This window comes from Dendrobates tinctorius, unplaced genomic scaffold, assembly GCF_039654945.1.
Source record: "Dendrobates tinctorius isolate UK_male_01 unplaced genomic scaffold, ASM3965494v1 ptg000075l, whole genome shotgun sequence".
Lineage (NCBI taxonomy): Eukaryota > Metazoa > Chordata > Amphibia > Anura > Dendrobatidae > Dendrobates > Dendrobates tinctorius.
Genome location: NW_027361743.1, coordinates 28,731,734 through 28,748,187, shown reverse-complemented (window position 1 = coordinate 28,748,187; position 16,454 = coordinate 28,731,734). Strand labels below are relative to the sequence as shown.

Genomic DNA, 16,454 nt, shown 5'->3' with positions numbered 1-16,454 from the left:
ACGTGCGCATTGCAATCTCCAATCGCGCGTGCGCAGTATGCTTTGCCCAACTGCAGGCAAAGCTAAAAAGCATCAGTGCGTATGCGCCGATGAACTATGTTCCGGAACACAGAAATGGCAGCGAAATACTTCTGGGACATAGTTCACAGGCGCATGCACACTCTTGCTTTTCCGCTTTGCCCGCAGTTGGGCAAAGCATACTGCGCACGCGCGATTGGAGATTGCAATGCGCACGCGCGTAATATGGACAACTACGGAAATTACCTGAAATATTGCGTACAGCGGCCAAGGAGGGAAGGAGCCAAAACACTGCCCATCGGACCGGACAAAACTCATTTACATACAGCGCCAAATTGAGGGTACAGATTCTCTTTAAAAAAAAACTCGTTACATGGTTTCGTCTGCCACATTACTGCTTATAACCACAAGTGAACGTGGCTTAATGGGAAAGGTTTGAGACTTCGCTGAACTGGGCAAGGCCTAAAATGCAACACTGGACCCAAAATATTGAAATAAACTAGGCCCAATCAAGAGCTGTTGGAAAGTAAGAGAAAAGTCCTAAAGATGCACAAAATGCATCATCCAGCATAAGCCACTGACAAATTTGTCCCAAACTGTCTAGTGTAAAGTTTACACTGTCTCTATATTAGATAGGATTACCTAATCAGCCCCAATATGTAGGCAATTCATAGTAAAAGGGTTAACATCTAAACTGATCTGTCATAGGTGTTACGCTACTTTTTTCCAGACTTGATAAGGACAAGAAAAAAAAAAACCTTTAATAAAACAAAAAAAAAAAAAAAAATCTGACTTCGGTCTATATAAAAACCTCGTGCTGTGGAGCAGACAACACATGCAGGGGCCGATTAGAGGTGCAAACGCTCATTTTTCACCCTTGAAGTAGATTGGAGGGTGGGGTGGGGGAGATGACAAAGCACCCCTCGTTTACATGGCCTTAGCAGTGAAAGGGTTAAAGTGAACTTGCCGGCACAGCAGCATGGTCCTCATCCGGCTTCTAAATGTATGTTTCCTCTGAAGCATTGCAGCGTTTGAGTTAAATTAAAAAAAAAAACAAAACACCATAGGCGCTGGACTCTGACTCATGCGGTGTGAGGTGAGCAGAGCCAGAGATGTCACATCTGCCGATATCTGCTGGATCACATAAGACAGGGGCACGATACCTGCTGATCCCAATGCAGAATGATAACCGTTCTAAATGCAAGAACTCAAGTGTGGCGCAATAGATCTGGGTGTTCAGTGAGTAAATGTGCACTGCGCACCTGGTTAGTTTGTGCAGAGCAAGCAAAACACTGCAAAAGTTTTAGATAGATCCACTGTACCCGGGGGAAGCTCTGACTGCAGCTTCCTGGATTCTCGAGTGCCGGAACATAGAGAGACTATGGGGCAACGACAAGAACTTGCAGGATATTTCAAACGCTGCCAGTGGCTATAAAAGGAGTCTAGATACAGGTTTTATTGAAACAATGCGTTTCGCAGCTGATCCAAAGCCTTCAGGTACATGATGTACCTGAAGGAGATTGATCAACTGCGAAACATATTGTTTCAAATAAAACCTTTCTTCCAACTGGTCTCCAGACACCTCATATTCACTGGCACCACCCAGATTATCCCAAGTTTTGTCTTCACTCTGTGGTAAGAAGAGTTCTGGATGTTTTCCCACAAGCAGATCTGACTCAACAGATGTCCAGGGAATCAAAACCTATCATTCGTTGAAAGGAGAGGTCCTAGGGGCTTGATTACTGGGGATCCCACTTCTAAGACCTCCAACCCCATTTCAAAGCATATGAAACTGACAAAGAGCATGGCTATCTATTCTGAGTCCCACAGATAATTGCTTGAGCCCTATAGGACCCACCAGGAAGCATACATTTATCACCTATGCAGTGCACATGTGATAAATGTTGCTTGTGTGCCATCCACTTTAAAGATCAAGTTTTGACACCCCACAGACAACCCTGACACTAGTGTACACAATGGAAAAATAAAAAGAAAACCAACCATGTGTGATCTTTGTAAAGTTCCATGAAACTTTGGACTAGACTGAATCACGATCAGGATGGCGGACCGATCGTCAGCTCTGTAGCCATCATTGTGCCATCCTGCTCGTCACATTGTGCATTAGTGTAGTCTGTGGTATATTAATAGCCCATCTAATATTTTTGCAGAATGGATCCCATTTCCACTGTTGTAATCAGCACATTTCGAACGTCCCTGTAAAATACTAGAGAGGAATATACAGAACAGACACCCGTGAGCCCTGCATTACTCTCGTACTATCAGAATGTGTCCCTGAGTTTCCCCTGTGGGAGATTACACTTACGAATAAAAAATAATTGACTACAAATTCCTATAATGCCCAGTACGTTTACACCTGTCTTCAGGTCGCTAAGACATACCGAGTCCTTGTTACCTATGTCACATACAGACTAGACATTATTCATGCTTGTCACGGACCCTCGCTTTTTCCATGCAAACATCAGCTGGAGGAATACTACATGGTAAACTGGATTCCAGCAGGACAACTGGATGGCGAGCTCCCACAGACACCCAGGTCGGGGGAGCAGGCGAGTAACATCTGTATGATGGAGATCAGTCAGACCAGTCGTTTTCATCAAGCTCTGAATCCTCCTCGGAGTCGCTGTACTCCACGGCGATGCGTCTGGACAGGATGGTGGCCACATCATTTCCAACCGGCTCGCGCTTGGCTTCTTGTTCACGCTGTTCTTGTACTTTTTTCAGCTGGATTCCTGCATAGCAGAAATAAACCCAACAGTGAGAGCTGAAGTACTTTTACTACCCCAAAAGCAGCGCTATCTTGAAAGTCGTACTAACAATGAATGCTGCTCTGGGGAAAGTACAGCTCTTTTCTCAACAAAATGATGTTACATCCATATATTAAAACTAACTTAAAAAGGGGTTGATCAGGCTTGGGGCGCAAGTCTGCAGTCATTCTATGTGATTGCAGAATAACAAATCCTCACAGCACACAGCGTGTGTGCTGTCAGGATTCTCCAGTACAGGCGGGTGCAATTTGCATACGGGCGATCACATGCCAACTAGACGTGTCTCTCAATACATAATAAACTGAGCGAGGCCGGACACGTCTAGTCAGAATGTGGCCAGAAGTATGAAAAATCGCATACATGCGGTCATGTTATAGCCTTATTTAGCCGTATATACCCGTGTACCCTGACAGTATGCGGTGCCGCATGCCGTCAAGATTCTGAAGTCTGCGGTCACAGAATGACTGCAGACTTATCAGAAGACCGGACAGCCCCTTTAAATGTACTTCTTGCATCCCTATTTGTTTCCACACAGGTTTACTTATCTCAAGTCATGTAACAAGTGTCTTGACAATAACCCAATGAAGAATAAAGATTCTACTTAAAGAAAATTCAGAATTATTTTTTCTCAGAACATCTATTTAAGGCTAGTTTATCCTCCCCTTCTGGGTTTCAATTCCTTCCCACAATCAACAAATATGGCAGCAAGAAACTGATGAGAGATCTGACCCTATATTATTCTGTAGGAACGCTCCTATTCATCTGGGCCATCAGCACCGGACTCGGAGTAGAAACCGAAAGCACCTCATGGTGAATTTTTTTTTATCACACCCACCAGTTTTGCAGTAGGAACAGGGGAAAAAGTCTGATAACTACCGATTCCGTTGGGGCACATGAAAAGAAGTCCCAATGCATCACAAATAGAAACACAGCATTAACTTTTATGGTGCCCATGTTTTGGAATTTTAGTTTTCTGCTGTGTACTTGTACATCCATATTAAAATCCCTCTAGCACAACTTCATTTTCTCATTCATGTTTTAACCCCTCTGCTATCAGGGCCAATACTGTGGACAGACCCCCTACTAATGTATTCAGGTGGTTTTACCTCTGTTCCACTCAACTCTATTTCTTACAAAAATGGATATTTTATGGTTTTTCTCCATAAAAAAAAAAAAAAAAAAAAAAAAAAAAGTGATTTGAGCATTCTGTGTAGATATCGAATTAAACAAAAAAACAAAACAAAAACAATTCAGCTCATTTTTTTCCCCATCTAACATGTTTACAATATGGTAAAACTGACCACGTAATATGATTCTCCAGGTCAGTATGAATGTTTTATTTAAGTGGTGAAAAAAAAAAATTCAAATTTGTACGGGAAAAAAAAGTTTTTGCGTTTGTCGCCATGTTTCGAGACCCATAGCATTTTCCTTTTTGGGGGCTTGAGAAGGGTTTACAATTTACGCCCTTATCTGACGTTTTTTATTCATTCCATTTTGAGGTAGATTCAATAAGGGATTGTATTTTACTGCAATTTTGTAGTGACAAAAAAAAATTATAAAAGTACCAGTAATTCTGGGAGTTTAGATTTTTTTTTCTCATTACGCCATTTACCAACCAAATTAATTTACGTTATATACATTATACATTTTTTGCTCTATTTTCAATGTTTCAAAATGGGGGGGTGATTTGAACTTGTGGCTTGTTTTTAAGCTTTTTTTCCCCAATTTTTACCGTATTTAATAGTCCCGTTAGCAGACTTGAAGCTGCGATCATCTGATGTCTTATGCTATACATAACAGTGCGTCAGCCCTGCCACCTATAGCAAAAATCACAATCTCCTATAAATGCCAGCCATGAGCAGGCATTCACAGGAGATTCACAATGACAGACACGGGGGTCTTCTGCAGACCGTCAGCTGTCATGACAAGCCATCAACACTCCACCGATCACGTGACAGGGGTACCAATGGGCAGGATTTGTGATGTGCTTCTTGCTGCCGCGTTTTAAATCCCGCTGTCAGATCAGTAGCAAAAGTTAGGTCCAAACTTTTGGGTTGTGGGAGCTCTGCATGGAAAGCGGGATACCACAATCCTCTGTGGCCCTCTTAGACGGTAAAGTGGGAGCTATTTTTTTTTCTACAATACCAACGCTATGCCATCTTTTACTAAAATGAAAACCACTCTAATAAGGTCGCTGATAGGCACCAGCTTAGTAAAGGGTGGAGCAGCCCTGGTTTAGTTGAAAGAGCGAGATCTCACTTTTATAGTGAAGAGGGATGTGGAGAATTGAGGGATCCTGTTCTGCATGACTGGATGTCACTATACAGAAATTCGGACCTGTCTTTTGCTGGAAGGTCAAGTCCTTTAGCGACCATTAGGAACACTTCGAAGAATTTTTGATTATTTTGTAAAATCCATTGTCTGTGGCTGCCCATTGCTTTTGCAAATAAGGATATCCCCAGAAGAAGCTACCGAACCCTGAAGCATTTTCTCAAAAGCTTTTTTTCATGAAACTAATAAAAAGGAGTTTTAGCACCTATATTCTGCCTGCAAAAAAAAAAACAAAACACAACTTGGTGGCCCCAGGAAAAGTTCAGCAAGACTGACAAAACAGTCTTTCATCGGCAGGAGGTTTACTCACCCATCCTAATAGCAGAGAGGAGATCACTGCGGGCATCACTTGTGAGGCCAAGGAGATGGGCGCCATCAAGACGTTTTGCTTCTAACACTTTGGCGAAATGCATCGGAGATGAAGAGAGTGACAGAGCCGATGACGGTGGCCCTGGAGGAGCAGGAGGAGGCCCAGTAGCAGCTGAAATGCTGATGCCACCAGGAGGTGGAGAAGGTGCATATGGAGGCCCAGATAATCCAGGAGATCCAGGGACTGGGTGCTGAAGTGGACTAACAAAAGCAGTCTGAGCTGAAGGAATGACTGGTGGAGCTGGGGGTGGTGATCCAGCAGGATAATATTCCATCATCTGGGCAGGCAGAACCCGTCTAAGAAAAGATTTAAAATCATGATTCTGGTATTTCCCATTACTCTGCTATGGTTTAGCCTTAGATTTTGTATTTTTGTTTTAACACCAACAGTAACCCTTCTATTTGGAAGTAAATTATTAATGCGAGTAGGCCATAAAAATTAAATCTGCAGCCAATCTTGAGTATTGTCATTAAACTGCCATTCTGTACGAAACACTATAAATATTTCTGAAAATGATTGATACACACCTGTATCCCCAGAAAGGATACACAGAGGGTGGAGCCTATCATGGAGCTTATCTAAGAGCATTGATGCACTGTTCAGGGGGATGGGTGCAAAATGATAAAGCTCTTCGGACTCACTGTCCATATTATCTGGGAGTGTTGTGTTCACAATCGCATGGCATTCAGCTTCATACTGCTCTCCCTGCCTTCAGCTTAAGAGGACTGACAGGGAGAAACCCATCACCAGCAGGAGGCAGGGAAGAGAATCTGAAGACGCATCACAAAGGATGTACTGATATTATGCAGTGAAAGACAAAGGACAGTAGTTTTAGATCACTACTCTACTGAGATTGAACACATGGTGGTGTCACATGAAGTTCGTCTGAGATGCAGCCACTTTCCAACAATCAACGGATGTCAAAACGGTATAGAAAAATTTGCGAGTAAATTGGTTGCTTCTTGTCAATGGCTGAATAGTTATTGTACAGCTGCATATTCATAAAATGAGCATCCAGAATTAGAACGTGGTCTTCTTTCAGATACAGCCCCACCTTTGACCATGCGTTGTGAATGGTAAAGCAACGCAGCACCATTCACTTCAAAGGGGCCGAGCTGCAATACCAGACAAACCATGATTCGGTGTGGAGCCGTTTCTGAAGGAAATCGGACAAGTTTTTCTCATCTTGGACAACTCATTTAACAAATAACCAAATTTACTCTCACTTCCTGATAAAGTATTTGACACGTCCCTATAATGAAATTGACAGCCACTGCAACAGTCAGGATGTGGCTGTATTGCCGCACCTCAGTTTGCTCTCTAGCCATGTGCCACCCACTGCGCGACCATAAGCTAATAGAGTACATCAAGTGTGTAAGGAGACTGCGCCCTTCACCGCAAAGCATCATGGAAACAGGAATCAACATAGTTGACAACCTAAAAAAAAAGCACAAACTAGAATGGCGGTCCACTAGCAATACATAAGAGCCTCCACATTATAATTTAACAATAGCCTTTGCATTAATATTTGGCAGAGTTGAGCAAAAAGATTAGCAGGACCATGATCCAGGAGTCACATCGGTAGTTGATGGCAGGGCTGTGGAGTCGGAGTCTGAGTCGTGGAGTCGGCGCTCATTTTGGTGGAGTCGGTATAAAATGGACCGACTCCTAAAATATATAATAAATTGGGTACAGTATTTCAATGCAGGATGTGCTGAATATTTTTTCATACGAATTTGGGAAAGTTATGAAATTTCCTATAAATGGCTGTTATATTCCTGATCTAAGGCTACATTCACATACAGCGTTTTTCCTGTGTTTTTTGAGTATACGTTTTTCAGCTGCAAAAGCCGATCAGCTTTCAAAAAACTGCATCACTTGAAAGGTTTTTGAGCTCATAGATAAAGTTATCAATAGCAAAAGCAGATTAGAAATCTGCTCTATCCATTTATACATATCTGTCTATCCATATCGTATCTGTACCAAAAAGAATGAAAACGGGGTAGTACACAAACTAACACTCCTTTTTTTTAGCACCAGTCAGGTACACCTCATAGCTGCCCAAAAGGACGCCCAGGACAGGCATTGCTCGTCTTCAGTAACACATCAACATCAATCGATAGTTTGAATAAATAGACTGCATTCATCACCACCACATCTTCTTAAGGTGCAGGCTATATTTTCAAGTGTAGGGGTGTGCAGTATGAGGTTCTGCAGCAGCTGAGGTGTGCAGTATGAGGTTCTGCCCCCCCCCCCCCCCCCCCCGGTTTGATCCTGGCTACGCCCATAGTGTGCATGTAGCCTGAGGATCTAGGATACACACACAAATATATTATTTTTATATATAATATATATATATATATATATATATATATATATATATATATATATATACACATACACACACACACACACACACACACAGTACAGACCAAAAGTTTGGACACACCTCATTCACAGAGTTTTCTTTATTTTCATTACTATGAAAATTGTAGATTCACTCTGAAGTCATCAAAACTATGAATTAACACATGTGGAATTATATAATTAACAAAAAAGTGTGAAACAACTGAAAATACTGTATGTCATATTCTAGGTTCTTCAAAATAGCCACCTTTTTCTTTGATTACTGCTTTGCACACTCTTGATGAGCTTCAAGAGGTAGTCACCGGAAATGGTTTTCACTTCACAGGTGTGCCCTGTCAGGTTTAATAAGTGGGATTTCTTGCCTTATAAATGGGGTTTGGACCATCAGTAGTGTTGTGCAGAAGTCTGGTGGATACACAGCTGATAGTCCTACTGAATAGACTGTTAGCTGCTTTTTTCTTGCCATAATACAAATTCTAAGTAAAGAAAAACGAGTGACCATCATTACTTTAAGAAATGAAGGTCAGTCAGTCCGAAAAATTGGGAAAACTTTGAAAGTGTCCCCAAGTGCAGTGGCAAAAACCATCAAGCGCTACAAAGAAACTGGCTCACATGAGGACCGCCCCAGGAAAGGACCAAGAGTCACCTCTGCTGCGGAGGATAAGTTCATCCGAGTCACCAGCCTCAGAAATCGCAGGTTAACAGCAGCTCAGATTAGAGACCAGGTCAATTCCACACAGAGTTCTAGCAGACACATCTCTACAACAACTGTTAAGAGGAGACTTTGTGCAGCAGGCCTTCATGGTAAAATAGCTGCTAGGAAACCACTGCTAAGGACAGGCAACAAGCAGGAGAAACTTGTTTGGGCTAAAGAACACAAGGAATTGACATTAGAATAGTGGAAATCTGTGCTTTGGTCTGATGAGTCCAAATTTGAGATCTTTGGTTCCAACCACCGTGTCTTTGTGCGACGCAGAAAAGGTGAACGGATGGACTCTATTCCATCCGGTTTGCGTTTAATTGGACCATCATTTATTTTTCAACAGGACAATGACCCCAAACACACCTCCAGGCTGTGTAAGGGCTATTTGACCAAGAGGAGAGTGATGGGGTGCTATGCCAGATGACCTGGCCTCCACAGTCACCAGACCTGAACCCAATCGAGATGGTTTGGGGTGAGCTGGACCGCAGAGTAAGGGCCAACAAGTGCTAAGCATCTCTGGGAACTCCTTCAAGACTGTTGGAAGACCATTTCTGGTGACTACCTCTTGAAGCTCATCAAGAGAATGCCAAGAGTGTGCACAGCAGTAATCAAAGCAAAAGGTGGCTTCTTTGAAGAACCTAGAATATAAAACATATTTTCAGTTGTTTCACACTTTGTTAATTATATAATTCCACATGTGTTAATGTTAATTCATAGTTTTGATGCCTTCAGAATGAATCTACAATTTTCAAAGTCATGAAATAAAAGAAAACTCTTTGAATGAGAAGGTGTGTCCAAACTTTTGGTCTGTACTGTATATATGTAATTGATATTACATAGTGTATTACATATTTACAATTTATTACAGTTTTTTGTGTTCCAATAAATAGATATTATGTTCTATCTAAATATCTTGATTATTGGATCATAAAAATGATTAAATGTCTGATGTTCACATTGTACTACAATAAATTTTTCACTTAAATATAAGCAATATGTGTGGGAGTCTGAGTCGGTGTAAGGGAAATTGAGGAGTCGGAGTCGCAGGTTTGGCTTACCGACTCCACAGCCCTGGTTGAAGGTGACCAGACCAGAGTTGTGCGAACCACCTGTTGGCATCCTAGCACATGTTCTGATTAGTAAGCTTGGAGCGACATTATGGGTGTATCGCACTGCAACGTCATGGTGGGCCTACTAATCAGAACAGGCGCCACGGATGCCGGAAGGAGAAGGTTTCTAGCGCAATGATCCAGACTGCCGATGTGTCCGATGGACTAAGGTACTACACTAATACACTACTATCCAAGCAAAAAAAAATGGGTGAACTGCAGTTTTAAGTCACAATGGTTTCATAAAGGAGCATTACCTGCATTCATTAGACGTTAGGGGAGGTGGATGAGGCCCATCCATAGTCAGTGGTGGTGGTGGCGGGGGCGGCTGCTGCGGTCTACTCAATGTCCCATGTCTTAGCGTGCCAGTGGAGGATCTGTAATCATGTTCTTGAACTTGATTGATGCCTACATGATGCAGCGACTCTCCTGATCCGACGTACGTTGGGGTCATGGCATGTTGGTGAATGGAGTGGTTTGGGGTTGCAGGAAAGGAATATTCTGTCAAATCAGATACATGAGACCTTATGACAGGAAAAAAAAAAAAAAAGTTAAGACACCATCAGATCACAGTTCACCACTAGGGACATGACAATTTCATGTTATAATGGTAAAAATACAAAAACAAAACACATAGTCATTCAGCATAATATGAGAGAGAACACAACACTTTCAGCCTATTAGTGAAATTAATTCATTAGTTTTCTCCATGACATGCCTTCACCAAGGACAGAAATGATGATTGTATAGATAGCGGCTTTAATCATGAACGTCTGTAGCCCTTAAGCTTCAGCGTATGTCATGTTTTCAGAGGCATTCCCATAGGCAAAGTCCCTGATGTTTCCTAAGGGGTCAGCCGGTACTGCGGCATGACAGGAGGATAAGGGGAGAAAACACCACTAGTCTGTTATTATAACATAGTCCGCTTTTGATGCTACTAAACCTAGAGAAAACAATTCCATCTGTAATTTAAGTTGCCATACCTTGGAGATAATCAGACAACAGATCTAAGGGACTTACAGCAGATAGTCTAAAACGATGAACAACGTGACGAGCAAACAATGTCAAACAAGTGTTTACACAGGACGAGGATCACCTTTATATGAACGGCAGCACTTGCATTAATAATAGCAATGAATGACGACTGATACCGTCCTCATGCCAATGCTCCAGACTACTACGGAGCCATTGTCACAGAACACGAGCAACCAATCCCTGACCGCCATACCATTATTGGAATTTCCGCTCCTCGTTTTTGTCGGTCAAAAATCGTTGAACGATCTCCACTTATATTTCACAATTCTTCAACGAGATTTTTTTCGAGGCATTTTGTGACACATCAGCGATCTCGCTGGCGAGATTGCTGTGTGTGACGGGGATCAGCAACCGGCCCCCCTGCCGGTTATCGCTGATCGTTCAGCATCAGCCTGGGCCGTTTTTTGATCACTGGTCTCCCGCTGGCCAGCGCGCATCGCTGCGTGTGGCAGCGAAACCAGCGATCAGCGATGCTGGTTTCTAATGTAAATATCGGGTATCCAGGAGCCGCGGCTCCTGGATACCCGACGTTTACATTAGAAACCAGCGTCGCTGGTCATGATCGCTGGGGCTCTCTATGTGACAGCTCACCAGCGATCAGCCTAACGATGTCCCAGCGATCCCATCATGTCAGATCGTTGGTGGGATCGCTGGGACATCGTTATGTGTAACGGGGGCTTAAGACTGGTTTCACATTTGCGTTTGGAGGTGCAGCAGACGCTCGCTGTGAAGCTCTGCCCCCTGCCGCGCCTCCTCTGGTCAGCTCCACCTATGGACGCATGCCGCTGCATGCATACCCTATCTTTAGCATTGGGTACGTAGGCATGCTTTTGCCGCTGCATGTGTCCTTTTGACGGTGCGCCGACCTGCGCCAAGCGCAACGTGTTGGATTTTGGTGCGGAGGGGGCGCTGTAGGGGGCGGAGCTTCACAGCGATCGTCCGCTGCGCCTCAAAACGCTAATGTGAAACTAGCCTAAGAAACCAAAGCTGCGTAGGGTGGAATATCAAGTGATCGCCATTTCAATAGCCAATGGTGCCAAGTCATCATATCTAGGGAATAATGCTGGTGGAATAAAGCCACATGCTGGCATTTTATTGGAAAAGTACCTAAAATTATTCTCTCTGTGGGGGAATTTTATAAAAAGTCCATCAAAGCATTAATGTATTGCAACCTTACAATAAAAGGGGAGATGGATTGTTAAACACAGGTCTAAATAAAAAGACCATTCATTCTGACAAAAATATTAAAACTTGCAAGTCTTAATACATTTGTTGCATTCTGGACAGTTTTAAAGTCAGAAAATCTAATACATCAAGGGGTGTGTGTGTGTGTGTGTGTGTGTGTGTGTGTGTGTGTGTGTGTGTGTGTGTGTATGTCCGGGATTGGCATCTGCACCGTTGCAGCTACAGCCATAAAATTTGGCACAGTCACACGTCTGGACCCCGAGAGCATCATAGGCTATGCTGTGAGGCGAAATTTTAACCCCGCATGTTCCAATTCACCAAACAATTTTGCCCCTATCTACATAATGGGAAAAAAGTGAAAGGAAAAGTGTTGGAGCCAAATTGACAGCTGCCAGATGTGAACAAGGGGGACTGAAAGAATGAGAGTGATGGCGCCAAACAGTATATACCGTACAGTTGCTAAAGTGGGGCCCTGACATGGGATACTCACCACACACGGGGATATGAACACACAAAATGCGCCACACACTGCCACGTGCTTCAACACATATACCACCCTCAGCACACATTTCACCACACATACACCAACCTCGCCACATAAAAGCCGAAACACAAAAGTCGCCACTCAAAACTCGCCACGCTGTCCCAGAGCTGTTTAAAAGGTGCAAAATGAGCTGTGATTGGTTGCTATCAGCAACAGTTTTCTTTGTAGACAGTTGTGGTAACTGAGGCCTTTTATTCTTATCATTTCAATGGTGTTATCGTCCTTCTGTAAAGCTGGAAATTACCGTGCCAACACAGACCACCCTCTGACACAGACTGCAGGGGGAGCCCAGTATCACACAGGATAGGATTAGATACACGGCTCAGCAGTCAGTATCACACAGGATAGGATACACGGCTCAGCAGTCAGTATCACACAGAAGAGGATTAGATACACGGCCCAGCAGACAGTATCACACAGGATAGGATTAGATACACAGCCCAGCAGTCAGTATCACACAGGATAGGATTAGATACACGGCTCAGCAGACAGTATCACACAGGATAGGATTAGATACACAGCTCAGCAGTCAGTATCACACAGGATAGGATTAGACACATGGCTCAGCAGACAGTATCACACAGGATAGGATTAGATACACAGCTCAGCAGTCAGTATCACACAGGATAGGATTAGATACACGGCTCAGCAGACAGTATCACACAGGATAGGATTAGATACACGGCTCAGCAGTCAGTATCACACAGAATAGTATTAGATACATGGCTCAGCAGGCAGCATCACACAGGATAGGATTAGATGCACGGTTTTCATGTGCAATATAATCATTATAATTTGTTATAACTAACCACAGTTAGTTACTATGCCCAGGCAACACCGGGCTCTTTAGCTAGTATTATATAAAAATAATACCCAAATGAAGAAACAGATTTGCCTTACAATGTGCCATACGTTTTGGCTCAAGTCTCGATAAATATGCCTAAAAAGATGTGGAGTCCACTCCGTTTTTGACCAACTGGGCCTTACAAATTAGCAAATCGTGCTAATTGTTTGTAATAATGCTAACCCAGAAGTTTTTCAAATTTTGAGGAGTATGAAGTAAAAAGATAAATGTTTGCAATACTTGCAAGTTTTAGTGCAAATTGCAGGTTTATGGAGGTCCGTTTCCACCAAAAACTGATTAATAAATGTGAGTCACTGTCCATCTAGTTTAAAGAGGTTGTGAACTACTTTATCATTGATGACCTATCCTTCCTTATTGATTTGGACAGGTGGCAGATGTGCAGTACCCAGCCGTGACCACTATGAGAAGACGGAGCAGCTTCGCAATTGAGCATCTCCAGCTGACGGCCGATGAGAACAGCTGATCGGCGGGGGGGGGGGGTGCCAGACCCATGACCAGACAGACATTGATGACCTATCCTAAGCATAGGTCATCAATGAAAAAAGTAGTGCACAACCCCCTCTAATGATTTCCCTCCAATATTCACAATCATTGGCGTGGCACATAAGTCATGGACCACCAATGTATTCAACATTTGGAAATGCCACACAGGGAAATCACCATGATTGTGTCTGAATCTAAAACAGAGGACAATTTTCTGTAATAAACGTTCTATGTATATCTCCTCATTTGTGCAAACCATGCAACTTCCACAAGCGCCATCACAATACAGGCAGCAGTGCGTCCAATGCAGTGTAAATAATGCAACTAACTCTTCTCCTATTTGGTCTCCAGTAAATAGTCACACTGACTTGCTCTGGAGGAGCCTGAACCACCATGTCGTCACCAGATAGTCAATCTTTCGGTGGGTGTCTCAATATGGAAACTGCTGCTGGTACCAAACTATTGCGCGGTACCATCAGTGGAATACCGTCGCAGTGAATCATTCAGCTGATCCCGGTGGCAGATGCGCGACGTGTCTACACTCAGAGGAAGTTCATTTTAAAAATTCTCTGTGTCTGACCGTGTAAGGAGCATACCACATCTCCTGGGCAGGGGAGGAAGCAAGAGACAATACTGACATTACAGCAGGAGATCACAGAGGATTCATTTTGGGAGGTAAAATATTTCACTGACTGTTTTTAAACAATATTTTACCTCACAGAATGTATCCTCTGCGATCTCCTGCTGTAATGTCAGTATTGTCTTTTGCTTCCTCCCCTGCTCAGGAGCTGTGGTAAGTTCTGTACACGCTCAGGCACAGGGGTGAGAGAGACAGAGCACAGGGGGGAGACAGCTCAAACGAGACAGCACATGAGGAGAGAGCACAGGAAGGAGAGAGACAGCAGACAAGGGGGATAGCACATGGGGTAGACAGGTCAAAGAAGAGGGCACAGGCGAGAGAAGTCAGCACATGGGGAATAGCTTAGTTACTCACCGATAACGGTGTTTCTCGGAACCCATGACAGCACCACGGAGAGAGGGGGTCCGCCCATCAAGGACAGGAACCTACAGACAAAAGAGCGGCACCTCTCCTCCGCCCCCAGTTGGTTACAGAGCATCAGAGGGTCTCCCGGTTAGTTAACAACAAAAGTATATACATAACATTATAATTTGTATACTTATAGAGAAGCCTCGTGTCTAAGAACACACTCTACACACATTAAATCGTGCTCACCGCACACGTGAAAAGGGGGGGAATTAAGCGGGTGCTGTCATGGGTTCCGAGAAACACCGTTATCGGTGAGTAACTAAGCTATTCTCCCTCACCCATGACAGCACCACGGAGAGAATTTCAGAGATTGGTAGCTTAGGGAGGGACCACCGCCTGAAGGACCCTTCTCCCGAAGGTCAGGTCAGACGCAGAGGCTAGATCTAGGCGATAGTGTTTGAAAAAGGTAGAAGGTGTTGACCAGGTGGCCGCCTTACAGATCTGCTCTATTGATACCTCTGATCTTTCTGCCCATGAGGTCGCCATTGCTCTCGTAGAGTGGGCTTTTAGACCCTCCGGGATGGTATTCCCACTGCATGAGTACGCCAGGGCAATCGCATCCCTTATCCATCTTGCCAGGGTACTTTTGGACGCCCCGAGCCCCTTCCGAGGTCCCTGGAAACACACAGAGAGATCCTTCCTTCCTACATCCCTTGGTGGCCTCTAGGTAGTGCACTAAGCACCTCTTCACATCTAATGTGTGAAATTTCTCCTCTCCTCTATTCGTAGGGTTTGGACAGAGGGAAGGAAGGACTACCTCCTGTGATCTATGGAAGTGTGTTGGTACCTTAGGCAAATATGCAGGGTCAGGTTTCAATATAATTCTATCCTCCATAATTTTAATGAATGGGGGTATTGCCGATAAGGCTTGAATGTCACTCACTCTGCGAGCAGATGTTAGGGCCACTAGCAGTATCGTTGTTAATGATAGGGTCTTTAGTGGAGCTGACTGGATAGGCTCGAATGGGGGTCCTGTTAGGGCTGACAACACTAAGTTGAGATCCCATGATGGTACTTTCTGGGTCGTTATTGGTCTAGACCTGACTTCGGCCCTCAAACCGTGATACCCAAGGGTCGCTCGCCACCTCCTGATTATAGAGGGCGCCTAGGGCCGCTACCTGTACCCTCAGTGTGTTAGTCGCTAGTCCCTGTTCTAACCCCCTTTGGAGGAATTCCAGGATTTTATCCATTTGTATTCCATCCTGAACCTTTGCCCCCGTACTGGATAGGAATTTCCTCCAGGTTCTACCATAGGCTCTGGTTGTAATTGGTTTTCTACTTTTTTGCAACGTGGAAATTAGATTTTCTGAAAATCCTTTCCCCCTCAGCAGTGACCTTTCAAATTCCATGCTGTTAAATGGAGGTTCACTGCTTGGGGGTGTAGCACAGGACCCTGCGATAGGCCGGGGAGATCTGGTAGAACCCAGGGGTCGGTTACTGACATTATTCTGAGCCATGAAAACCATGTTCTTTTTGGCCAGAAAGGGGCTATAAGTATTACCCGAGCCCCCTCTTCCCTGACTTTCCTTATCACCGCCGGGAGGAGAATGGTCGGTGGGAAGGCATACAGTAGTCCCCGTGTCCATGGGAGCATAAATGCGTCCAGGGTC

At 43.9% G+C, this 16,454-nt stretch overlaps 1 protein-coding gene across 1 annotated transcript in view; it reads right to left on the bottom strand.

The window, feature by feature from the left end:
- Positions 1-353: 353 nt before the first annotated feature.
- WASF3 (WASP family member 3) overlaps positions 354-16,454 on the bottom strand; it is a 76,831-nt gene continuing 60,730 nt past the window's right edge. Inside the window, exons 7-9 of the mRNA XM_073583123.1 lie at positions 9,942-10,208; positions 5,446-5,801; positions 354-2,768 (exon numbers count right to left, since the gene is read on the bottom strand). Coding sequence (XP_073439224.1) covers positions 2,611-2,768; positions 5,446-5,801; positions 9,942-10,208 — 781 coding nt within the window. The 3' untranslated portion in view covers positions 354-2,610. The remainder of the gene's footprint in view (positions 2,769-5,445; positions 5,802-9,941; positions 10,209-16,454) is intronic.